Genomic DNA, 27,099 nt, shown 5'->3' with positions numbered 1-27,099 from the left:
CACATATAAATCATAAAATGAACACCAAGAAAGGTGAGGTCAAACTCTTTTACTCTCGCTTATAAATTACCAAACAGCAATACATTAAGCCACAAGTAACATACAAGTATCACTAATGTTTTAGAGAGGATTTGAAGTTCAGTTGGACCTTCTGAACTCAAATCCACAGAATAATTACTCAGCAGTCTTACACAGAATAAATGATGAAACTAATGAATACGTGCATGACTTTAAGCAGAAAAGACTCAAATCTTCTAGTGATAGGATGAAAAGCCATTATAATAATGTAAAGGCTGAATGATTGGATTTCTTCGTGGTGACTCTGTATAGTTGTACAGTCCATACCAGAAGATACAACTATCTCCAAAATGAAATAGGTGTTAAGATAACTCTATGTGGTAGCCAAAATAAACAAATAAGTAATTTATTGAATCGAAAGTAATAGGATATACCCATTTTGTTTATGTTCATCATGAATATTCCATCTAAATAATCTATAATGCAACTTACGAGTACAAATCATACAGTTCAACAACAACAACAAGAAACATTGTGCAAAGATTTTCTAGCCTTTACCTGTGTTTATAAGATACCGGCCCGATTTATTTTTTATTTTTAAACGTCGGACGCACGTGATTATATGTTTCAATTGTAACTCTACAAAATTACAATTACAATATACTCTTGTTTTGTTGTTGTTGTTCTTTTTTAGTAAAATGTATGAGCAATAGATGTCACTATTGAATCCATGTGATATTTATTTAACAGCATTATAGTGATAAGACTATACCGACATTTCAGGTAACGTGGACGGTGTTAACGTTGCATTAGTTTGAGTTGTTTTTAACAGACGTTTGGTTTGTACGGACAGAATTTTGGAAACAACGCGATTGTTATTATTATCGAAATGGAAGCACTTAGTCCTAGCGATCCAAATTCATTTTCACGTCCAGAAGAATGTATTGTTATTGCAATTCATATCGATTGGGATGTAAATTTTGAAAAACAGGTACTAGATGGTTTCGTTGACTTGGCGATAGAGAAGAAAGACCCCAGCGCAAGTCACTTGGTAGGTACAGTGTAAACTTAATTATACACCGGAATCGAAGTTATTAAATGTGTAATACAGCGCGATTTTCAAATATTATATGCAGAATTTTGGGACTTACAATTAACAGCACAATATTTTATCTTTAAAATTAAAGGATAATATTGTAAACTAGCTAATAACTTTAGAAGTAAATGGAATAGACAGTTTCGCCAATATTCGTCTTAAGTTTCTAGAATGATCTTGAAATTATCAACACGTATTTGTTTCTTCTCTTACTCTCTTTGCATATTTCAAGTATTTGTAAAGAACTTTTTAATGATGTAATTTTATGTTTTCATGTATTGGTTACAGTCACTCCCAGTAACATATTTATTGTACAGTAAGGCATTATTTTAAGTGTCAGTAATACCAAAATATTTTTAATATAGGACCTCTTTTTCCTTTTTTTACTGTGAGAATTGTTGAGTTTATGATCGTGGAACATTGTTACACATCGTCAAGTCTAGTGCACAAAATACAACAAAAACTTTGACCACACACTTCTTTTCAGTATCTTATCTATGCATTTCTTATACATACCTGTACTATTTTAAACTTTTGTTAGTAAAGTTTAAAGATCAATAAGCCATTATACTTGATTAGTTGTAAGTTTGCCTTTACATCTGTTATCTATAAATATATATCTTAGTACCCTTGTGTGCAATAACAATTTTGTAACACTGGATTTAGTTACTGTTGCAATTTAATATCTGCAATGACTTACAGGATGAAATTCTGAGAGTAATTATATTTTTAAGAAAATGCATATTTTTGTTTGTTTCAGATTACTGTAGTAGTTCAACAGAATTTATAAACTTTGTTTTAAAGCCATTGTTCATCTTTTGAGAATAGTATCTTAAAGAATTAACTGTGGATGTTAAACTGTGTTATGAAATGTTTGTGTACAAATATAATGTATAATGTTGGTTCGTATAGGTTGTTCTGCCCCTATACTAAACTTAACATAAAAATAAGGAAACTAGCCCTCATCATTCAAATATTTATCAAGCTTTCCATTAAATTTACTCTGTCCACTACATCTGAAGTAAATCCATTCCAAAAGTCATTTACCCTGTCTTTCTCACTTTTAAGTTTCAATAAAATATAATGCATCAATACTCTAAATTTTCAATACTCCTAATCATCTTCAACATTCTAAGTCAGTAGGTATGTAGATGTAAGGTGAGATATCAACCATGCTTCAGGTTTTTCCATCGTTACTATACTTGACTTTCAGAAGGTTGTTCATAAGGTAACACAAAAGAAACCTCTCATATCTGTTGGGGCAGAAAATATTAAATAGTTTGAGAATTGGTTGAGTGGTAGAAGCAAAAGATTGCTAATAGAGAGATGAAATTAAAGCAGGTTACATGTGGTATAACTCAGTTCTGTGTTAGAGCTTTACTGATTTTAATTTTCATTTACAGCATTAATAATAGAATAACCAATAATTTAAGTTTACAGACAGTATTAAATTAATAGTTATATCAAATTGGTTTGAAAATTGCCATGGTTTTGCAGAAAGAAATAAACTGAAATAAAATATGGTTGATGGCATTTAACATCTAAAGTTATGCAAGGTGGCCATCATAATACTTATCATTCTTATAGCATTGCTAGGGAAGCTAGTGAGAGGAAATGTCTTATTATAGCTATTAAATAATGAATCAGGATGTACAGTATAGTTTTAAAATGAGTACAGACATACAGTGTATAATTGTAAATATTGAATGAAGGAAGGATAATTTAGGTCAGCTATTGCCTTGTTTGTAGTTTTGTTAATGTTAAGACTTGTGTTATTTTGTCAGCTATGAGGATAAGGCTTGCTTTCTGTGGAGGTATTCTGTTGTTTTTTTCCATTGGGCTGTAATTCAATGAAAAGAGATGTATATTAAATTCTAATTAATATAAACTTTAACAATCCAAAAATGATTTAAAGTAATTAGAGTTAGAGAAAATAAAGGTTCTGTAGAGGTTGTTTAACCCAATGCTGACCCTGTTTTCTCTTGCTACATTACTACCTTTTAAATGATTTGGGTTTGTTTTTTTATTGTAAACAGGCTATTATTTTGAATATTAATTTGTTTATGTTTCAAAAATGTTTAGTAACAGCTGCAAGAAGTATACTTGTGCATGTATAAAACTAGTTTAACTAGAAAGTGTATAAGGTTAAGAAATAAGTACATTGTAGGTCCCTGAACCTACTTGATTGAGGTACGATAAGTACTAATAACAAAGACAAACATTGAAAAATAAAATCCTTGTTGTAAGTTATTAAAGATAAGGAGTACCTTCAGTTTAAATGGGTGTGTTAAGTTTTATATAAACACCTTGCACAGGGTATCTTCTGTTTGTGTGGGCTCTGTGGTCACCACATGATTTAAACTAGGTAACTTATGCTATACCTCATTAATCTAATGTTTACTTCCTGTTTGGTAGGAATTGTTGAAAGTCGCTAAACGTGGTGCTACACTGTAACTAGTTAACACTGTGTAAATTCAGGTTTGGTAAATATTTGCTTCCTGTTTGTGTAACTTCTGTACCACTGAAAAACAAGGCTCTGGTTTATCATTCCACTGACTAATCTTTAAGCCAGTTTTGCTATTAACATTTTTAATTATGTTTCCATATTTTTTAATTTATTTTTTCAAATATAGATTTTGCAAAATTTAAGTTTCAAGTTTGTCTTCATGAAACAAAACACAAGAATAAAAGTAAACATCTACTAAAGGACTTCTTAACTGTACTCTTGATTTTTCTTTTTACTAACAAATGCAAAGACTGTAAAATAAACAGCACATTTTTGCAAAACAGTATCTGATGAACAAATAAATTAATGTTTCAGTGGTATATACTTGGTAATGCAAATATTTTACAAATTGTTTTATTACATTGTAACATCAATATTTATTTCTCAGGTTTTAGATATTCGGGACCTTACTATAAAAAATGTAGTAGATAAATCAACTGAAAAATCATTGAACTATGTATGTGGAGAGCCAGTCCTCACTTTTGGTTCCAAACTGGAAATTGAGCTCCCAGACAATATGGAAAACAGGTATTAATTGTTTGCTTAGAAATTATTTTGCATTAGTTACAATGATTTTCAAAAGAGATTCAAAACTCAAGTGCTTTCAAATAGTTCACTATTCTTCTTCACCCTTTATTCTCCTGAAGTAGAATAGTGAACTATTCAAAAGCATTCGAGTTTTGGGTCATTTTTAAAAACCATTGCAACTTTTATGTGTGATCCTGTGTACTGATTTCTTAATCAGAAGAAATTAGTTGTTTCATGGATTTCAGACAAATTATACAATGTCTTCAGACAGAAGTTAAAATGAAATAGTGTGACAGCTATACAGTTGAAGTGAAAAGTGATACTTAAACAAAACAAATGTACATTAGTATAAGAAAGTCATTGTTAGAATAAAAGAAAAAAATATTAATTAAGTTTTAAAGTAAGTGCAAGTGTACAGGACCAACTTCAGAAACATTCAAAACAAATCCTGCTAGAAAACAGCTTATCTTTTTTTAAAAAAAACAAAACTCTCAAGATATCAAAAAATAAATGTAAAAGAATAGTTTAAATTTATCAGTCAGGTGCAGTGTTACGATGATGAATAGAACATAGCCAGACCACTTGGCCTATCACTTGCATTTCTTTCCTAATTTTTATCAAAACTTGGCCCATTATCTATACAGTTTGTTAATTTTTTTCAGTCAAAAGACATTTCTATATGTATTTTTTTATAATATTCTGATCCATTTGACAGTTGATGTCAGCTTAAATTAACATAAAGCCATAATGATTTATATCCTGTCCCTTTTGCTCACTTTACATGACAGGTTAATGGTATCATGGTAACATACACCAAAGAGAGGTTAAGTTAATAAAACATACAAACATTATTGAGTGCCAACATGAGTTAATTTAGGTGACACTATTTGATTCTAGTCCTATTCTACAAGACCAAATTTCATGTTAGTAGATTTGTTTCATCGAAGGTATTGTGAGGTGGAAGCAGTTGTTGATAGACTGCTGATGTTTAAGAGAACTCTAAATGCATTCTGTCTTGCAGTAAGTATGACAAACATTGTGAGAAAGAGCTGTAAAAAGATAACCAACCATGTAAAATAGAGCCATAGTACTTCATTCTAATGTTAATAATTCCAGGTTCACTTAAAAAATTCGTTTGTTTTTTATTTACTGCAGTTTATATGAAATAAGTTGTCTAATTGTAGACAATTGTAGACAAATTCAAAAAATATAGTTAAAATATCCTTTTTGTTGATTTTAAGAAAGTGTCATTCTAGGAAATAATCTAATCTACCAACAACCAAAGTGCTTAAAAGAGGATAATTTCTACTTACAGGAAAGAGTTTAGAATATTCTATGAGACCATTCCAAGTTGTAGTGCCCTTCAGTGGCTAAAACCAGAACTAACAGCAGGAAAGAAGCATCCTTATCTCTACAGCCACAGTGAGGTGAATTTTCTACATTATGATAAACTTGATACTCAGTCTCAGTTTCATAATTTTTTCTACATTGTAGAGCTTCCATCAGAATTATATACCAAACATCAGAGACTGCCAGTGCCCTCCAGTGGTTGTCCAAAGAACTAACTGCAGGCAAACAGCAACCTTATATGTTCAGTCAGTGCCAGGTATACATTTTATTAGTAATATCACATGCAATTTTTTTATTCATACTGATATATATATTGTGGATCACTCATAATAAATAAGTAGAAAAAAAAGTCATTGTTATTTGGTACTTGCGTAAACATATGGAGGAAAATTAGATAAAAATTAGGGTTAGATATCTCACCACTTAAATAAAAAAAAAAAAAAAAAATTCATCAACTAATTGGTCAAATTTACTTCACATTGCATTTGTTGACTTGCATTCAAAATTTTATTGAATTACTATTTTATGAACTCATGTCAATAAGTTTGGAATCAAAATGTAGATTATAATTCAACTTTTAGTATTACATATCAGTCCTTTTCTTAACTTAAAAGTAAACATTATAAGAACACACCTAAATATTGATTTTTGTGAATGTGTTGTATGCAGCTCTGGTTCAAATTGGACATTTGTGAGGTCAAAATACTAAGTCCTTAGATGCATACAAATTAAAAACTCAAATTGGTAATATTGAGAAGCTACAATATAAAACAGGAATCTCAAATCATTATTATATGTTGAGATAACACTTATGTACTGAATCAAACATGGTGGCCCCATTTACCTCTTTCTATTTTTGAAAATGATTCCTTAAATACTCTTATTTTAATATATGACCTGTGAATAACTAGTTGAAAATTCAAAATATCCCACTGGTCACTTTCTCAGCCATTTGAAAGTACTTGGAAGCCATCTTGTTTGTTTTTTTTAACCGAGATTTTAAGCAGGTAGGTTGCATGTTTAGTCTGCTTTAGTCATATTTCTTAGACAAAATGCAGCTTGATTACTAAGTCTGATAAATTATAGGAGAATTCTATGATATCATTATAGTTATTTATGATTTTTCTGGTTATATCAAATGTATACATAAAACATAAGTTATTTAATATCAACCACATGCAAAATTTGAAAAGGCTTAACAATCTACAGCAAGCAGAAAACAAGTGCAAAGGTCATTGTAACTAGAAAATTGTTTTCTACACTTGTCTATTTACTGTTCTATGTTTTAAAAAAATACATTTAAGAATTTATTTGTAAACAGTAATAATCAATATACATATATAATGTATATTAATGTATCTGCATTTTATTAAATACTAGTCCACTAAAGTACAGGTCAAGGTTGGCCAATTTTACAGGCCCCACATAGTAGGGTAGAAAAAATAACAGACAAAATATAAAATCTTACTGAAAACAAACATTTGAAATATGTTTAGGAGGTTTTAGAGATTACACAAATAATATTTGAGATTTTTTGGATGGATAGTTTTTAATCACAACAAGAAAATCACTTTGCATTTGGACTAGTAACAAAACAACTTGTTATTGTCTCAAACAAATTCTTTGTGAAAACATTTCATTAAAAAATCTGATTTTATATGTACAAAAACTTTCATTCTTTATTGAAAGTTTACCAAATTTTATGAAAGTATACTTACTGCGTCTAAAGCTGTAGTACAAATACTTAACTCAAGTGTATTATACCCTTCATTAACCATGAAAGGATTAATGGTCATATAATAAATTGTCAGTTGATCAGCTGGGAATATTACTATGTTGGTCACATGAATATTTGCCAGCCATTGTGAAAATACTTTCTGTGTATTAAAATGTAAACAGTGACAATTTTTCTCTGTAATAGATACAAATCTATGTGTATTAGTGGTGATGGCTGTTTTCAGCAATGGCTACAAGTTTGTGTGTATTGCAACCTAAATGTTGATAGTTGTTTTTGGTAATACATAGAAGTTTATATGTATTAACACTTAAATGGTGATGGTTGTTATTGGTAATGGCTACAAGTCTAATCACCTGAATTTGGAGATGCTTTGATAGAATATCACTATTATAACTGTTTCTTGTCTAAAATTGTTTTGCCAAGTTTGAAGATGTGTTTGGTAAGATGCCACTACTTGCATATGAAATTTTATAAAATGTCTAAAAGAAATAGCAAGTGAAAGGAATCAATAAACCGAGGAATATTAAAACTACTGGTTTGCTTAAGTGAGAATTATAGTCACACATGTTGTATGTGTTTGGCAGTAAAAAGATAAATACTTATAATAATACAAGAATTATAGTTAGGCATATTGTATGTCTTTGGCAGTAAGAAGATAATATAACACAGGAAGTATGATAATGCATTTGATAATCGTGTCTGAAAATGTTGTTTTTCCCTTGTCCTGTGTAGGCTATTCATGCCCGCTCTATGATTCCATGTCAAGACTCTCCTGGAGTTAAGTGTCCATATACAGCTGTGGTAAGGTTCTTGTTATGTAGCTGTCTTTCTCAGACTGGTAAACATAGTAATATCTTTTGAGTAGCCTATGTTCCACATGTAATACACATTTGTATAGGTTACTTAGTAGATTTATAAACATTCCTTTTTAATGTCTAATACATATTTATATAGTTTTTAATTAATAGATTTATAAACATTTGGTTATTGCTTAATATGTATTATACATCATTAGTTTTGGAAGGCAGCAAGATGTGGTCAGAAAGTGGGTCTTTCCTTATTTCATATCATTATTTACATTATTTTCATGTTTGTTTTAAAATACAAATATAACAAATATGTTGTGCCTTTTGTTTCCATAATAAAGAAAAATAAAAAAAGAATAAGAAATGTTGAAAATTGTTTTACATAGTTTTAGAATCATGTATAAAACACTGGCATGTTTTTAAACATACCCCTACTTCAGACCCAATGATTCATGGTTTGTATTCAGTTGTTGAAAATCATACTATGCACTTTACACTGTGTGTACTATAACAAGAATGACAGTAAAATCTCGCTATTCAGCAAGACCAAAATAAGCTTGCAGGTGCAATTGTCTCGATACCTTCCCTCTGATAAAACTGTTAAAAATTAGGAATGGCTATGTGCAGGTAGCCTTTATATAATTTAAACAAAATTCTAAAACATAAAACCTCACATTTTTCTAATGAATAAATATTTCTGTGTAGAGGTTTTCCAAAAAATTGAGAATACGTTAAAGTCTTGCTGTTTACTTTTGAACTCCTGATTCTAAGATGTTTTAATTTGTTTGTTACCCTAATAATTGAGTTATCAGTACAACACATTATTATAATACAAAGTTTTTTACCAGGATCAGATAATTAATTACCTGAACTAGTTAAAAGCTGAACTTTTTTTTCTTTTAGGTGCGAGTTCCAAAAGAGCTGGTTGTTCTGATGAGTGCTGTACGTGATGGAGAGGAAGATTGTAAAAACACAAACCTAAAGACTTTTAAGTTTACCCAGAAGGTCAGTTCAACAAGCTTGTAACTGGATGGAGCTGTATTTCACTGTTGCTCCAAGTTGCAGCTCCACAACTATTTTGTCAGTAATGAATTATTCAATGTTGGATGGGGGATAAACCATAGTCATCCAAACCTAAGGATTTTTTAAATGAGCTTTTTTATTATTTTTTCTACCCCCATTACTTACTCTAAACTTTATTTCTCTAGCCTGTCTCCTTAATTTAAAAAAAACAACAAAAAACATTAAACCATAGCTACAGATTAGCTTATCAAACAGTAAAACAAACCTTATTTTTTTCTCTGCTAGGTTCCTGTCCCCAGTTACTTGATTGCAATTGTTGTGGGTGCTTTGGAAAGTAGGTCAGTTTGATTTCATTTGTCTTTGATGTATATAGTTTAAAATTTAGTAAACTAAATTCATCATATCTTCAGTTTAGTTTATAACAGTTGCATTCAAGAATGTTTATACCCCTAAAATGATATGTTAGTTAATGTCATATATCAGTTAAACATTTCTAATGCTGTATAATGCCTTATGCCAATTATGTGTTATTATTTTGTTTTACTGGAAATTCATATAAGGCTGGTAGAAAAAGGTTTTTAAGTGTTATTGTTAACTCTCTTGTGATGTAACAATGTACAAATCACAAAGTTTTATGTTTTATTAAATTGTTCTGCTAACCTGGATAACCTCATATTTCTATATTCTGTATCATTTTTTTAACTTTATGAATGACAATATTGCATTTAATTTTGTAAACATAACAAACAAATCACTCATTTTTGACTTGATATTATTAAAGGACTTAGTGAAAGAGACAGATATTGTTTTATTGATTCAGTAAAACAACATATACAAGTTATTAATCCCATTCACCCAATAAAAAAAACCATATTCTTTATCTTATTTATCAAATAAAAAAAAAGTAACTGTATTGTTAACAGTATGAGTATAATACAAAATATACCAATATTTTAATCCTATACCAATAATATCTGTAATATATAGAATATGTTTCTAATAATATCTGTAATATATAGAATATGTTTCTAATAATATCTGTAATATATAGAATATGTTTCTAATAATATCTGTAATATATAGAATATGTTTCTATTTACATGTATGCTCGTTGGTTATAAATTGATTAATTTGTCTTTAAATACAAAATAAACATCTCGGACAACTTGTAACAAATTAGGAATATCTACTGGAATTATTCTTGGTATCATTTTTTGATAGCTGGGAAATTTAAACAGCCATGAAAATGCAGACATTAGTTTGTTTTAAAGTTTTGATAATGTGACAATACAAGTATGAAAATATAGAAGTTAGTTTCAATGGTTTTACTGTTTTCCAGAGAAATTGGACCCAGGTCTCGTGTGTGGTCAGAAAAAGAATTTGTTGACAAATCCGCTTTTGAATTCAGTGAGGTAACATTGTTTAATCAAATATTCATTTGATATTTAGAGGTTAAATCTCATGACTGAAAAGTACAAGAAATGGAAGTGAAATAATTGTGGTCAAAATTTTGGTCATATGGTCTGTTGGTGCCTGCCTTTGAATGATAAACCTGAAGTTGAAGTATAACATTCTAAATCTTTTGGCCTAATGATGCAACTAAAATACTGATATGAGGTATGACAGAATATAGAGAACCAGTTGACATTACAAGTTTCTAAGGACAGAAGAAAAAGGTCACCTTTTGAAAGTGCTTGGGTTAGAGAGCATCATATTTTTGTATTTAATTGATTTCTTGAACATGAGTGTTTTTCTAACATCATGAATGTATCTCCATATAAGGAACATAGACCCAGTTTGGGTAAAAAGATCCTTCAAGTAAACCTTTCTATTTTCTATTGTTGGCATCTTAGGAAACTCTATGGTCAAGTATCTACATGAACATTTAAAATTTCTTAATGGAATCCAGTCCTTTCAAAATCCATTAATAGAGATAAAATAATAATGTTATAGCTATAACCATTTCCTCTTCTGAATCTATATGATTTTTGAGTATTCATTATGGTACTAATAACCTGAAACAGACCAATAAATCTTCTGAAGATTGTTTCTCAGAATGTGAAAACAATAATTCATATCTTTAACCTCAAACAACACAATAAACTTGCTATCTCTAATTTAATCCACACACTTTCACTTGATTACAACACAAGAAACATCACACCAATCCCATAACTCAACAATAAAATTGAACATTTTCACAAACTATGAAAGCTTAACTCCCGACTTACCTTCATTAACTACACAAATGTAACACCACTCACTGATTTTGTCATGTGTGATGGGCTTCACCTCACCTTTATCACTTCAAATAATTTATCACTGCTATATTCATCTAGTCTTTTTTTTTTCTCCAAAGTCATCCCAACTGTCCCTAACTAGTGAAACCACCACCAAGGGAATGAGCTTATTGAAATCAGCGAGTAAAGAAACATGAAGGCTGCAGTCTGCTCTCCATATGTTTCTATTAGTTTTTCTATCCTAACCTATCCAAACTCTACATACTCTCCTAGCTCAAGAACTATCAGTGTCTTGCACTTCAGTACCTCTGTCACTCGTTTCCTCCATCTAACAATTCCTTTATTTTATCAGAATCATCTTCTAGGTTCTTTTGGTTCTGCTAATGAACTCAACACAAATTGCACTTTCTTGTAAACACCAAGTTCCACCAATAAGAACATTTATTATTCTTATACTTGTGTTGTCCATTTTTCTTACTACCAAATCCTTCATCTTCCACTTCCTTATCTGAGAAATGACAAAATCAACACTAGTGAAAATACTGTGTAGCCATACATGTCATCACTTCTACTTCTCCTGCTGCATTCCCTTCATCAAAACATTATAGAACTTTCACTAAGATTGGATCTAACAATGATCTTCAACCTACATCTTGTGCTTCATCACTTTTTCTCATACATGCACGTGCACACAGCAATGTCCCTTTCCTTTCCCTTGAGCTCCCATTTTCTGTATTTAAAACGTAAAGCAACATTCTCACCCCAATAGCTGACAACACTCAGCTTAATCAACATCGCGAAACGTTTTAAATGCAGAAAAAGCACCTTTTTCAGAAACTTATGAAATTCATTGAAATGTGCACCAGACACTGTCAACATGCCAAGTTGCTACTGTGTAACATAAAGCTTATAAGCATACCTCATCTCACACATTAAAAGCAGTTGTGACCAGAATTTCTCCAACATATGGCAACAGATCCTTTTTTTATTCTGTTTTTAACTCATTAAAAAGTTACTTTGACCACAATATTGCAGAAGTTTAGATGGTCCTTATTTATGGTAATAAGGCAGCTTGACTCTTTGTTCTTGAAGATTAGAGTATTTTATTTGAAAAATTACAGTAATTATCTAGAGCAGAATAGCTAAGTAACTGAAAAGACTTAGTTATGTCATCTAAATTTAGATATATCTAAGACACTGTATCTTACCTTAATATAAATGCCATATAGCTTTTATTGTAATCCCTATGCAAATAAATTTGCTGTTAACAGAGTTGATAGTGAAATATATCTCTGAACCTGACAACTTACTAAAATTCTTGGTGTTGTAAAGTAGACACTTGATTAATGTGTTCTTCATTTATCTTATAGACGGAAGAAATGTTAAACACAGCTGAAAAGCTCCTTGGACCATATGTTTGGGGAATTTATGACCTTCTCATTTTACCTCCATCTTTTCCCTTTGGTGGAATGGAGAATCCATGTCTGACATTTGTTACTCCAACCCTTTTGGTAATTATAAAGGATCATGTTTCATCGTCTTAGATGTTGTCTATAGTACTGAAATTACTCAAGCACACTTATTAAAATAAATATGCTACTTGCATTATATAACTTTGCTTTATTACTCTAGGGTGTACTAAGGTTGACTCTAAAAGTAGGTTAATCTAAAAAGAAAGAAACAGGAGTAAAATAACTTATAAATTATAAAAAGTGGTATAAAAGGATAATCTAGGAAAAATAGTAGAAACAAAATATAATTTATTCTAATTAAAATTAAAGAAATGAAATGGATAACGTATGTATATATCTCTCGACTAAACAGCAAGTTTTAATTTAAAAAGAAACAACAAAATATGTCAAGTCTAATGGGATGGCAGTCTATGGAACAGAGACCCTGATTTAGAAATATTACTTGCCATTGATCAAGCAGACTTTCACACTTCAGTGTTTACTTTCTGGACTTGTAATAAATGTTTTCTGTGACATATAACAGAGAATTCTGAAAATGAACTACCTCTGCACCACTATAGCTATCTCGACTTTCATTTGCTCTCTAGTCACTGATAACCATTTTAAAAGTTCACCAAATCTTTTATACCCCCTTTATTTTTGTGCATCCTTGCATCAACGTGCTGATCGTGTGACAACCCTCCACCAATCCCATTATGCCCTCTATACAACTTGTGGCACATTCTTCACTTTCTTAATTGGCATTCTCATGTACAGACATGTTTTACGTTCTTTATGTAACTGCACACTTTTTTTTGTGCTTGATTACCAAATAATATCAGGTTCACGTTTCTACTTGTTTATTTATTTCTATTTCCCAAATTCTTCTTTGTTCATATGAATTTGAGTTTCTTATAGCAACTGATAATTTTTCCACCATAAGTAGACACAGGTCACGACACCAGGTGTCATTCTCAGGTTTCAAAATGTCTGTTGAGAATGCACAGACTTTTGTTTGCAAAAGTTTGTCTTACCTTCAGATAGTGATTTTTTTAAAGATAGTATTGTTCTTTTTCTCAAGAGATGTGTAGATATATTCATGTTCAGTGAGTTTGTGAGTGTAGGTAGTACAGTTTAGAAAATGTATTTCCAAGAGGTACTTCCCAATTGATTTGCCAAGGTTTTTGTGTTTGCATGTGCTAATTCTTGAAAGTGAGAATTGTGCCACAAGGGTGCTAGTTATAGAGGGTGGAATGTGATTGGTGGAAAAAGGTCACATGTTCAGCACATGTAGTTACAATGAAGCAAAAATTAGAGGTATAAAATACTGGTGCACTTTTAAAAAGTTCGCTAATGCCCAGAGGTCTAATGAAAGTTGAGAGAGTTATGGAAAAAGGAGGTAAGTACCTATCAAAAATACATTTTCAATGTTAGAAAATGTTAACTGTCATTTTAAGTCTGTAATACCCATCCAAATATTGCAGATGTTTTCTCATTGGAATTGCTTTAAGCTTATAAATGGCCAGTAGTGTATAAAATGGGGGATGAATGAGAGAAACAAAGTATAATTTAGGTAATAAAAATATTAGCAAGTGCAAACTAGGCTAGTTAAGACAAAGAGCAATACATGTTTAGACTATAACCTATACTAGTTAAGACAAAGAAGTTAATACAGTAAAACTAAGATAGAAACCTGTACAAGCTGGAAATATCAAAATTTTGCAGCATTATTTTAAGATTTCTCTTATAAAAGGCCCTCTATATGGCATAACCTGCATAACATAGATGGAAAACTATCTTTCACCTACCTCATCTATCAACAAGTAGGATTAGAACCTGAGTAAGGTGGAAAAAATGTTTTCAATTAAATATTAATTTCTTTAAATGTTCATAAATTTTTGTTTAAGGAATAGTTTGTTTAAACTTCAAATGTTCATTTAGTCTTTCTATCTCCATGTACAACATCAGTTCTACAACCACTAAATAATGAAATTATTGTGTATAAAATTGAAATACAGAAAATTGATACTTCAGCATATTATTGCAAACATGGAAAACTGTAAGAGATCTCTGAAGTGACCATGAAAATTAGTGTTACATGCAATTGCATTTTTAAGTCATTCAGTCAAATGTGTAAAAGATGAATGCAAAATAGAGTGCATTTGAAAATGTGGATTTATTCTTGATAATGGTGGAGATTGTGGAGAAGTTGTTTGCTATGATGATTCTAGTGAAATCCAAACTCTGAGAAGATTGATGCAGATGATTCTGTGAACATTGACAAGAATATTTTAACAGAAACTGATAAAATTGATTTAAAATCTATAGTAGAATCACAAGATGGTAGCAGTGTGAGAGATTCAGAAGATGAACAAAACAGAAAAGATAGCGAGGAAATAGAAACTTCTACTTCATCACAAGCGTTAAGTTATATTAATGCTGTCAAATTGTGTGCAAAAATGGAGGAAAATGAACTTCATGAAAAGGCCATAGAATTGGTGTTCTCTTCTAAACACATGAAAAAGCCCATTAAAAAAAAAAAAACAGTTGAAATTGGACACTTTCTTCAAATAAATTTGATTAAGATTTTGTGTATATTTTAAATGTGTATTTTTGTTGTTATTCTAATAAATATAACACAAACAGTATAATAACTTTTATTCACAAACGTCTTATTTCCCTTGAGTCAAGCAAGTATAACATTCTGCTTGAAAATCATACATAATTAAAGAAATGCACATTCACTATGTCTAAGCCAGAAAACCTGCTTAAGCTGGAAATTTTACTCGGTCCTGTGCAATTCCATCTTAAACAGGTTTTACTGTACTCTAAGCTAATTAAGATAAAGGGGTAATACATGGTTAGACTGTAATCTAAGCTGCAGATTTTATCTTAGTTATTGTATGATAATATTTTGTCCAGTATAAGAGGCTATGGATGCTTGTTTTAAGTACACAAAAATCTCTTTAGTTTCTGTTTTATAAATCACTTGAAGATATGAATATTTAACTAAGAATACTGGACTTACAACATCATTAATTTTTATTAATAATAAATGTTTCTACCTTCCCTGTATGTAACAAGTGACTTAGAATTTAATGAATTTGTTAAGAATGTTAAAAATGTAACTATAAGTATAGTTCTACATAACAAACTGACTAGAAATACAAAACTACAAATCCATGTCTAGAGCTTACCAATTTTAGTGGAGTGAAAATTGTGTTTATAGCTTCAGTGTATAATATAGACACTATTACCAGTTTAGTTTCTTTACTGTTGTTTGAGACCTTAGTAGTAGGCTTAAAAATATAATATTTGCATTTTGATTCTGCTTGTTTCTGTACTTTTTATTATCTCTAGTCCCCTTTTCAAACAAACATTTTTTAAATATCTTATTTCTTTACTTTTTATGTTTATTTATGGAAAATGTATTTAAGCTACATATGTGTATATGCATTTATTTGATTGTTACATATGTTTCAATAATTCACTGCTGCACCCAGCTGTTGCTTACTGAGCCAAAGGATTTTGTGTAAACACACACTTAAGTAAAATACAAAAATTGGTAGAATAAATCGCCACACACAAGAGTAGAAAATATATTATGGTAATCATCAAGTGTGAGAAAACTTGCTGAAATAGTTGCAGAAAACCACATAGAGACAAAGTACGACAGTGAACTTGAGAAATGAGAAATTTTCATTGTAGGAGTTTCCAATTAATGCACTATAGATTTTACAAATTATACTCAGATTAATGTGCATCAATCACATACATGGTTCTTTCAATGACTGAAGTAAGGACTTAGAGAAATTATTCTGAGTGAAAAAGCAAAACATTTTTATTAATCTTAACTTTCCTATAACATACTCAATACTGCATTCATTATTATTATTGTCCATGTTTCAGTAAAATATTTGTAGTTACTATTGCTGTAGTGGATTATGAAGCTTTAATCAATAATATACACAGTTTACTCTAATAAAAGATTTACAATGAGTATAATGGTGTTTCAATGGCTTCAAAGAGCTTATGTTGATAGAAAAGAAGAATTTAAAACACTTTAGAAAGTGTAAATCTCAACATTCGAGAAACAACTTTAAAATAGCCCCACAACCTCCACATGAGTTTGTTTAGTAGCTGTATACTCTCTTCTTCTCTTTGAAAAATTAACATTAAATATATCCCTCTGACCTGTGTTAATAGATTTGTCTACATTTGAATAAAATATTTATGGTTATTTTTTGTCTAACAATTGGGAAACCAACCTTTTTGTTATCATCAATATTTTAGCAGCCTTAACCGTTGAATAGATCTTGTGTTGTTTTGAAGAACAAGTCTTTTTTTATTAAGATGATTTTTACTTCTGTGTTCTATAATTTTTTGTGAAATTTCTCAGTGATCCCTATCCAAACCTAAAAATATATTACATCAAAGATAATATACATTATAATTTTTTTCCATTGATTTGTAATTCTTATATTTTTTTGTCCAAGAAATTAACCATATTTCTAAAGCTACTGAGGTGTCAAAGTGCTTTATAAATATAGCAAATTATCTTGTGCATAGTGTGTGCATGTTAGTTATGCTTATTATGTTAATTATTTTTATACATGAATTTGTCAGGCTGGTGATCGTTCTCTATCTAATGTTGTGGGCCATGAAATTTCCCATAGTTGGACAGGTAACCTGGTGACAAACAAGAACTTCCAACATTTCTGGTATGCTCAACAGAAAAAATATTTGATCTTTCTGAATTAATATAAACTGAAAAAAAAGTTAATTTAAACAGGGTTTCATGAAGTAGTTTTTAAAGGGAACTATTATACCATTTTGTTTGAAAATCTGTTATTTGGTTTAAAATCAAGTTTAAAATCTTGTTTATAATTTCAAAATTACTAATGAAGGAATCAACACAGGCAGCTGAAAAACATAAAATTATTTTACATTTGTGTTACCCCAAGATGAAACCCCATGAAGGAATTTTTTTTATATATATTCTTTTAAACCCCAAAAAACTTTCAGATCTCTTGATAATCAGTTTTGTTAGTAAGTAGCACCAAATAACACAACTTTAAGGGAGTTAAGAATGAAATTTTGATGTTCAGTCACTTCAGTATGCAACTTTTGTATATTTGGATAAATCTAATAAAGTAGTTACTGTACCAAATAACTACTTTGTGCTAGTAAGCTAATATGATAGCATAATTTTGATTTATATCAAAGTATAATCCTTAACTAAATGAGTTGTCAGAAGAAATTAATTGATCATACTTTTTATTGAGCCAGATACGTAGCATGTTGAATAATTGTTTCCAGTGTATAAAGATGCCACAGGCAGTCTTTTGAACTATATTTGTTGTATTTTTTTAAATGAGAATGTTTCTAATAGGCTAAATGAAGGATTCACAGTCTTTGTTGAACGTAAAATTGCTGGCCGTATGCATGGAGAATCCCACCGGCAGTTTCAGGCTGTGGGAGGTTGGAAAGAACTTCAGTATACTGTAAGTATCAATACCTTGGTTCTACCAGTACTCAAGTGTTCATACTTGAACTTATATTTTAAATTACACAACATCTAACTAGACAAACAGAAGAATACGTTTCATTTCTCTAATTGCTTTAGTGCATCACGGATAAATTTTCCATGTTTGTTAACCTCAATTCTTTGTATCATTAAAATAAAAAAATACAAGTGTTACAACTTTGTTGTAGATGTTACTTTTCAATCTGGAAACAAAGGCCGTCACAAGATCCTCATAATTATGGAAATAAACAGATCAACTTTTAAAATTTTAAAGACATTTCTAAAGTCTTTCAAGTAGTTTTAGATATTTTATATCTCACACCTTATTATGGAAACGGTTTGCCAAGTGTTGAGTTGCCAAACATAATAGAGTATACATTCAATTTCAGGTTACATTTTATTGTGATTTACAAATGGAAAAAGTTAAATATCAATATACTGATCAATTTTGTGTTACTAGAATTTAATGCAGTTGTTATAAGTTACCAATTACCAAATTATGCTTTATGTCATATACAGAAAATCTTTTCCATTAACAGTAGTAAAATGCTTTTTTTTTCTTCTATTTTTCATTTATCTTGTTTATGCCAAACAGATTGACACTCGAGGAAAAGATGATCCTTTGACAAAACTAGTGCCAGACCTGCGTGGTGTCGACCCTGATGATTCTTTCTCAACTGTACCTTATGAAAAAGGACATACATTGTTGTTTTATCTAGAACAAAAGTTGGGAGGTCCAGGTATGTTAGTTATTACCTGTTAAACTTATTGTATGAAAAGGGAACTTGTTTTGTTGAATTTACTATGTGATAATGGGGACAGGCTTTCTTTGTTTTATCATTTTATCCAGAAGTTGAAAGGCACAAGTCTGTCAGTTATTGTCTGTTAAATTGATCGTATGAAAATATCTTCTTATATCAAAGTTAAGAGGTCGGTGTCTGTTAAATATATTTATGAAAAGGGGGTGACTTTTAGCTCATATTTAACATGACAACAGTATAGTTATCTAGAACAGTAACTGGAACACTTCAAGTTTATCTGTCATATTTTGTTGTACAGGTTTTCTTACAAAAATATATTATTTAGTGTTTTGCAGACACTGCTTTCAACTAATAATTATGCCCTCAAGTGGCTCAGTTGTATGTCTGCGGACTTACATGTGAAAATCTGGGTTTTGATACCCGTGGTGGGCAGAGCACAGATAGCCCATTGTGTAGCTTTGTGCTTAACACTCCTACGAAAAGACGTTTCTAGTCCTGATTTCTTCAAGCCCGTTCCCCTGGCTGTGGTTTCGCTAGATAGTAGATAGGGACAGTGGGAATCTCGTTAATCCATTCATTAATGGATTTAAATGGGAATTTCACTTAAATACAAAATTATTAGCCTAATATTAATAACCTTTCAAGTTGCTCTGGGGCCTATTAGGCCCCAGTTTTCGTAGGAGTGTTAATTCAAAACAACAACAACTACTAATACTTATGACTTATATAAACATTATGCCAATTTATGTGTATTTTAATCTACTGTTTTATTTCCACATTGTTGATTGGATGAAAAATAATATAAATTATTATGAATAAAATTAATTATCAGATAAAACTATCAAGTTATGGCCAAAGAAATGCACAGAACCAATGAAATCCCATGTTTTTCAGTTTAGTTTATGTATTGTTGTGTAAAGTGTTTGAATGTTATTCATCTCAACTAAGCACTTGGTTAATATTTTGATTCATTATAATGATTTTTCAAATTCATAAGTGTTTTCCTCAGGAAAAGCAAAACCAGACATTGGAGAACCCATCACATTCTCAATATTGTTAAATTTTCAGCAAAATATATTGAAATATGCAACTTAAAGTTGAAATAAACTCCTGGACATGATTTTCTATAATGAACTTCAAAGTCAAGTTTACTGTAGTTATTACAACCAATAGTATCTACTGACATAAGTTGGTAACTTTCTACTATGGAATACTATTGTTAAAATATTCTGGTAACTAGATTTATATCAGATCATTAACAATGGTAAACATCCAGTACATGGATGTTTAGAAAATTTTATTCTGTACAGTTTTTCATGTAAGCAAAAATAAAATTAGCTAATTACAAAACATCTTCAATAAAATGTGCAATTCCACAATAGCAAAACTTGCTTTTATAGCTTATGTTAAGAGAACAACATAATTTTTTTTCAAATTCTCATTAATTAGATATGTGTTATAAAAATATATTGTTGCTCAAAGATTCTAAATTGACAGTAGCACAAAAACCTCACAAATTTTAAGGTCTATATTCCACATAAAAAATGTTTTAAGTTATGGGTCTCATTGGGTTTCTTTATGTACTTTAGAAAGTCCAGAAATATAGGGCAGGTGAGCTGACTAATTGTTAATTTAGTTTTTAAATTCCACATTAACAAGACAGAAAAAGATACTACTGTAATTGATGCATCGTTCACTTTCATAATTCGCCTTAGTGTTTGAGAAGGTGTAGATTTTGCACTTTAATTTGTTAATTTTTCATACTGTCTCTACATCAGAATATGCTAGAGTAAACATTGCTGATTGTAATATTACAGTATATATCTTTAAGATGTTAGAGAAAAGGGATGATTTCAGTGATTTGTCTTCTGTTATGGGTTCTAGAGTTGCCATGTAATTGAATGTGCAATAGTTAAGTCCACCATCACATTTGTTTCTGTAGAGTCATACTTATGGTTGAACTACTTGCTTCAAATGTGCAACAGTTATGTCCACTATCATGATAAATTATTATGAAAGTTCAGAATGCTTAAGTAGCACAAATCCCAAACTGAGCATTAAGTTAAACTCTAGCCAATATGCATTTTAATATGGTTTTATCGTAAATGGTTTTTGTTGTTTTTCAGCAGTTTACCTAATAAAAACCAAAAGTTTTCATTGCTTTGATATTAAAATAGTAATATTAAGACAAAACTAATGTCTTATTTTGTTGAGGTTATTTTTTGTCTGTTTGTAGAAATATTTGAACCTTTCTTGAGAGCATACCTAGAAAAGTACAAATATAAATCACTGGACACTGATGAATGGAAAGAATTTCTGTATGAATACTTTAAGGACATGGTAAGTACATCTTCCAATTTCCAAAATACTGTAGATATGTTGGTTCACAGTTTGAATCTTTCCTTGTCATGTACATCAGTATTAAGTATTTCTACTACTAATACATTTAATACTATATCTTTAAGTATTGTAACACAACTCTTGTGACTCAGTAACAAAATTAGAACTAAAATGAAAGTATAATTTAAAAATAAACACTATCACAAGATTCAATGTTTTGTTTATGTTACTGGAAACATAACACTAGAAGTCAAAACTCATTAATATAGCACTGGAAGTAATTAAAAATAAAAATGAGGAATTCCATTTAATATATTTCGGTCCTAATACAAGTTAATTAGAAGTGATTTATCATAAAGCATAGATGAAAAGTTATGAAAAGTAGACATATATTACAATAATCTATTCACATAGCATATGTGTGTATGTGTATGTGACTGAAATAAGAAATACAATATGGTGCCATCTATTTAATGGCAAAAATTTCACATTTTGGATATTCCAAGTTCAGACAGAAAAATAACTAACAATTTCTTTATAATAGAACAAATATTTCAGTTGAACTGTATGTGAAGGTTTGATTATATTTTTGTTTATGTAGTTTGTAAATACAGTACTAAAAATGGAGTTCTTAAAAAAACTTTTCTATAAAGATACCATGGTTTATATATATAATATAAAAACATTACAGCTTATATCAATACAATCTGAATACTATTTTCAAACCTTTCATTGAGATGTGAATACCACAATTAGTAATTACTAGCACAAACAGCTGCCTAGGTACAGTCTTTTACTTTGTTTTGCAAATTTGTTCAAATTTCAAATATTCTCAGTTCTTGGACCAATAAACAACAATTGCCAACATTACATATTTATATTTTTGAACAATATGTAACAAAACACTTTACAGATTAGTAAGGTATATCTTTTTTATATCAGTAATGGTGTTAACTGCTTGTTACAGACTGACAAACTAGATGAAGTTGACTGGAATGCCTGGCTACATACACCTGGAATGCCTCCAATAAAGCCAGAGTAAGTTTGGTGTATAGAGATTGTTGTAGTAAATAAAGTATAATGAATATTCTTGCTCTATACATATGTAGTGTCTCCATTAGAGCCATAGTAAGATTGATATGTAGAGATTGAAGTACTAAAATAAAGATGGTATTCCTAGCTCTCTTTATTTTGGTTTTATTCACACAATTATAATTGTAAAAGTATGAAATATTTTTTGTAAGGCTTATCATTTTCGTGATATGGCAGATTCAGAGCTTAATGTATGATGGTTTGTCCCTACAGCTATGACATGTCTCTGGTTGATTGTTGCACCACTTTATGTAAGAACTGGATCGCTGCTAGTGACGAACAACTTGACTGTTTCTCTTCCAATGACATTGCTGAAATGAGTTCACAACAGATCATTGAATTTCTTGCCCAACTACTTCAAGAGGTATTTGCTCTGATGAAGTAGACCTCACTCCTTTTCATCTTAACATTTTTGAGATTGTATAAGAATGGTTCAGTATACTTGCAGCTTGCCCAAGCATAGTGCATCATTATGAGTTATAATGTAAGATAGCACTTCACTCTGCAAAATAACTAATGTTTGGAAATCCATTGCAACATTATGTTTTTTGCATTTGTATATGTGTCTGGAACACAACAAAAGACGTCTTTAAACTTGGATGCTTGTACATTCATAGAAAACAATATTTAAAGAATGAAAATTAAACATTTGTTCTCATGAAAGCAAAATGCTCAGGAATAAATATATGAAATAGAAGTCAGACACATATGGATTAGTTGTAGGCTAGTATTACAAAAACAATTTAACCTTTTAATGACAATTAGTGTATTAGAGACTTAAATATATTTAATCTGAACAATTTTAAGAATTTATTATATATTGAAACTTTTCATTTTAGGAACCTTTATCTGTTTCCAAAGTGAAAAAAATTACTGAACTCTATGGATTACGTGACACCCAAAATTCAGAAATTAAGTTTAGGTAAGAAATTTTACTGTCTTGTAAAGGTTCACAAAATATTTGGAGAAGTTAAAGTAGAAGTATATAGAATATATTTTTGTTAACTTTAAAATTTTATGACATTTAATTACAGTCAGTGTTGACGAGAAAACCCACTTGTAGAGAAAAATATATGTTAAAATGGCTGGTTTGGGTTGAGAAAATTTTTTATGCATAGGAGCGAACAACGTTTCAGCCTTCTTCGGTCATCATCATGTTCACAAAAAACAGTGACCGAAGAAGGTCGAAACATTGGTCACTCCTCTGCATAAAAAAATTTTCTCAACCCAAACCAGCTGTTTCTACATATATATTTAATTAGAGTATTGAGAGGAAGTTTTAATTCTGTAATGGCAGTCAATAACTTCCAAAAATATACAATGCTGGGATGACATTTAGCTGCAGTATGTTAAAAAGAAAATATGAGCCCAGTATTAGTTTTTTTATACAGATGGCTTCGGCTTGGCTTACGCTCTCACTGGAAGGACGTAGTGGAGAATGTAATAAAGTTTGTGTCTGAGGTTGGACGTATGAAGTTTGTGCGTCCTCTCTTTAGGTATGTTGTTGAGTTTTTTCTTGTATTTTTAAATGAAAAAATTATTTTTGTGTTTGATTTCAATGAACTTATTCTACTATAATAGAAGTTAAAAGTATGAATGTATTTAATTTGTTTCTGTTTAATAGAAATTAACTGAGAATAATCTTGTACTTAATTTTGCCATATCTAACGGCATTTGTGTTATAACTCCAAATGTCTTAGTCTAATTCAGTGAAGTAGCTAATTTCCTCCAAGGACTGGGAAATTTACTAGCTCACTGATAGTGTGATCAATATTGACAAATACATCTTTGATTCTTAAATGTTATTTTTAAATCACTTTGAATTTTAAATAACTTATTCCTCAACAACTTTTACAAGATGTGAATAAAAACCCTATAACCCAAGCACTTTCAAAAGGTGGACCTTTCTTCTTAAGGGGCAAACTGGGAATTGCAAGCTTTCACAAGGGTCACTACAAAATAGTATAGCATGTTTAATTTCATTCTTACCGAAACAACAACTGTCATGGCAAAAGTATTTGTTGAACAAACATTTGTAATATTAATGTTTTCATTATACTGTCATGGAATTTCTTCATTAAAATATAATGTGAAAATATTCAACTTTATGTACAGAATACAGGGATGTATTATTGTTAATAACATTAACACAATGTAACACAAATTTTGTTCTTGGATAGTATGTTATTTCTTAATTGTTTATGTTGTAAAAATACAGAAAATGGCCATTATTCCCTTCAAACTTTGCTTTTGTGACCTGGATAATGTAATTTAGAAATTAACCTATTTTCTATGGGCAAATTTGCACATTTTCATTTACATAAGGTCTGAATAAAACAACATATGAATCAAGATCTACATGTATTTATACTAAAGTTATACAAAAATGAACCAAAATGCTTAGAAGTAAGTAGCTTTTTGAGATTTGCGACTGTAATGTAAATCACTTTCACGTATTAGCCCCCAACTTTAGTCTCCCATCATGTTTTTGTTATATGCTCCAAGGTCACAAAAGCAAAGTTTGAAGAGAAAAATGGGTCTTTTCCATTTAATTTAGGCATTAGCAATTGGGAAATAACACTTTCTGCCCAGGAACAAGGAAAAGTAAAAATTTTGTTACATTTTATCATAAGCTTTAGCTCTTGAACTTCGAGCAATCTGTTTTCAAAAGACTTGATTTACCTCTACTATACCAAATTATCATGTTAAAAGAATGCTTTTGAATTACTTTTTCATTTTAATTTATATTGTATTTATATTAAATATTTTTATGAATTCATTATATTCATATAAATCATAAAAATCACTGAAATGCTTATTTTGTTAACAACAGAGACCTTTTTGCTTGGGATGAGACTAGAGATACAGCTGTAGAAACCTACAGAAAGAACCATTCCTCCATGATGTATGTAACTGCCTATACAGTGGGCAAAGACCTTTGCCTCACTGATGAATAAAGTGTACCAAATGTATGCTGAATATCAGTTTGAGTCCACTTTGTATGTTGTATTAATAAAAGTGTGGCATTTGCTCCAAACTTTGGCAAGTACATAAAATCAATCAGCATATAAAAAAAGGAAAAAAAAACGGGTTTGCTCCCATTTTCTCTTAAGTGACTTTGCAATATACACTTCAAGGAAAGAAGTACTAAATTAATAAGTATCATTTACAATAAACAAAATATGAACAAAAATATATCCATTGTTCAGTAACACCAATTTTAACTATGTTGTATGATTCTAATTTGATTTTAATTGCTGAAATTATTTTTGCTAGAGAAATTAAAATTGATTTATTTCAATTTGTGTTGTCTTTCATATCAACATTTTATATATAAATCAATTAGTTGACAGCAGTAAAGTGAAACATAAATGTAGCCCTCCTAAAATTGGTAACTAATTACATTGTTGATTAAGATCATAATATTTTATACAGAGAAAATAGTACTATGAATGATTTTGAAACTAACTTAAGTTGTCCTGCAAATAATACATGTTAATACACACTACAATGAAACAATTAACTTTTAAAGGAATCAGAATTTTGTTTCCTCCCAGTAAAAGTACAAATTACAACTCAAGTTTAGATTTTTATTAATCATAATTACTAATTTATATATCAGTTATAGCCAGCATCTTAACAATAATGTTGCCTGACTTTCATTAAACGATCTGTTCCAAACGTCCACCTTCATACATAAGTTTTACGTAAAGATTTTGGGATTACAGTTAAAATTTTAACAATATGTTGCCTGGCTTTCTTAAAGCATTCACATTTTGTCAATAATTTATTTATTTTTTTTACTATCAATATAATAAACAAATATTCCAGCACATCTGACAATTTATGGGAGTATCTAGTTCAACTTTTCAAGTTGAATATAACTACCCAAAGTTACATAAACTATTTTTTCAGTCACTTTATGAATCCATTGTCATTGCTGGAACATAAATATGACAACTCAAACTACCAGTAAGTGGAGTATTTTGTTATTTCAATTATTCAGATATCATTAACTAAAATAAATTAGAAAAGTACATTATGACAAATACTCTTCTTTTTACAATACCAGCACTGGTCCAAAGGTTCATTTTATTTGTTTGTTTGTTTCCAATTTAGCACAAAGCTATATAATGGGCTATTTGTGCTCTGCCCACCATGGGTATCAAAACCTAGATTCTAAATCTGCTATTCCACTGGGGAGCCTGGTCCAAAGAAATAATTAATAATGTAATGGTTTCTATTGTTAATTGGGCTTTTTTTTTTTTTCTGGAATACTCAGTCAATAAAAAGTATATAAATTTTAATCCAATTTATCCAAATACCAAATCCACTTGACTAATGATTGGCCTAACTTCAAAAATAAATCCCTGCTGTAAATATTCTATTCTGGTAAAACATGTTTTACAGAATTTGAGTCATCTTAAAAAAATTAAAGAAATTCCATACACTAAGCCATACCCTTGCCAAATGATCTCAAGACTATGTTAAAATTACAACCCAAGTGAACAAAAAAAGCTTGGTACCATCCTCACTTAGTTACAAAAAGGTGAATGCAATATTATTTTCACTTCCAAGTGTGTAAAACTGTGGCCAAGTTTAATTAGAATGTTAAGTTTGTTA

General features: G+C 30.0%; 1 protein-coding gene across 2 annotated transcripts; it reads left to right on the top strand.

Annotated features, from left to right (window-relative positions):
- The first annotated feature begins 766 nt into the window (after window positions 1-766).
- LOC143235260 (leukotriene A-4 hydrolase) lies at window positions 767-25,513 on the top strand. Of its 2 annotated transcripts, none has more exons than XM_076473233.1 (17): window positions 767-1,069; window positions 4,009-4,148; window positions 5,643-5,754; window positions 7,969-8,037; window positions 8,946-9,047; window positions 9,351-9,403; window positions 10,405-10,477; window positions 12,676-12,816; window positions 17,383-17,477; window positions 18,149-18,260; window positions 18,879-19,023; window positions 21,281-21,384; window positions 22,352-22,422; window positions 22,690-22,840; window positions 23,316-23,398; window positions 23,868-23,972; window positions 25,310-25,513. In XM_076473233.1, exons 1-17 carry the CDS (start codon window positions 908-910, stop codon window positions 25,431-25,433), a joined length of 1,842 nt encoding a protein of 613 aa, XP_076329348.1. In that variant the 5' UTR covers window positions 767-907; the 3' UTR covers window positions 25,434-25,513. The 2 variants fall into 2 exon arrangements, with proteins under 2 accessions (XP_076329348.1, XP_076329349.1); XM_076473234.1 differs by lacking the exon at window positions 5,643-5,754 and adding an exon at window positions 5,464-5,575 and having other exon boundaries at window positions 777-1,069.
- Window positions 25,514-27,099: the final 1,586 nt, after the last annotated feature.

This window comes from Tachypleus tridentatus, chromosome 12, assembly GCF_004210375.1.
Source record: "Tachypleus tridentatus isolate NWPU-2018 chromosome 12, ASM421037v1, whole genome shotgun sequence".
NCBI classification, from domain to species: domain Eukaryota; kingdom Metazoa; phylum Arthropoda; class Merostomata; order Xiphosura; family Limulidae; genus Tachypleus; species Tachypleus tridentatus.
Note: the sequence above shows the minus strand (reverse complement) of the source record. Positions and strands in the feature narration are given on the sequence as shown.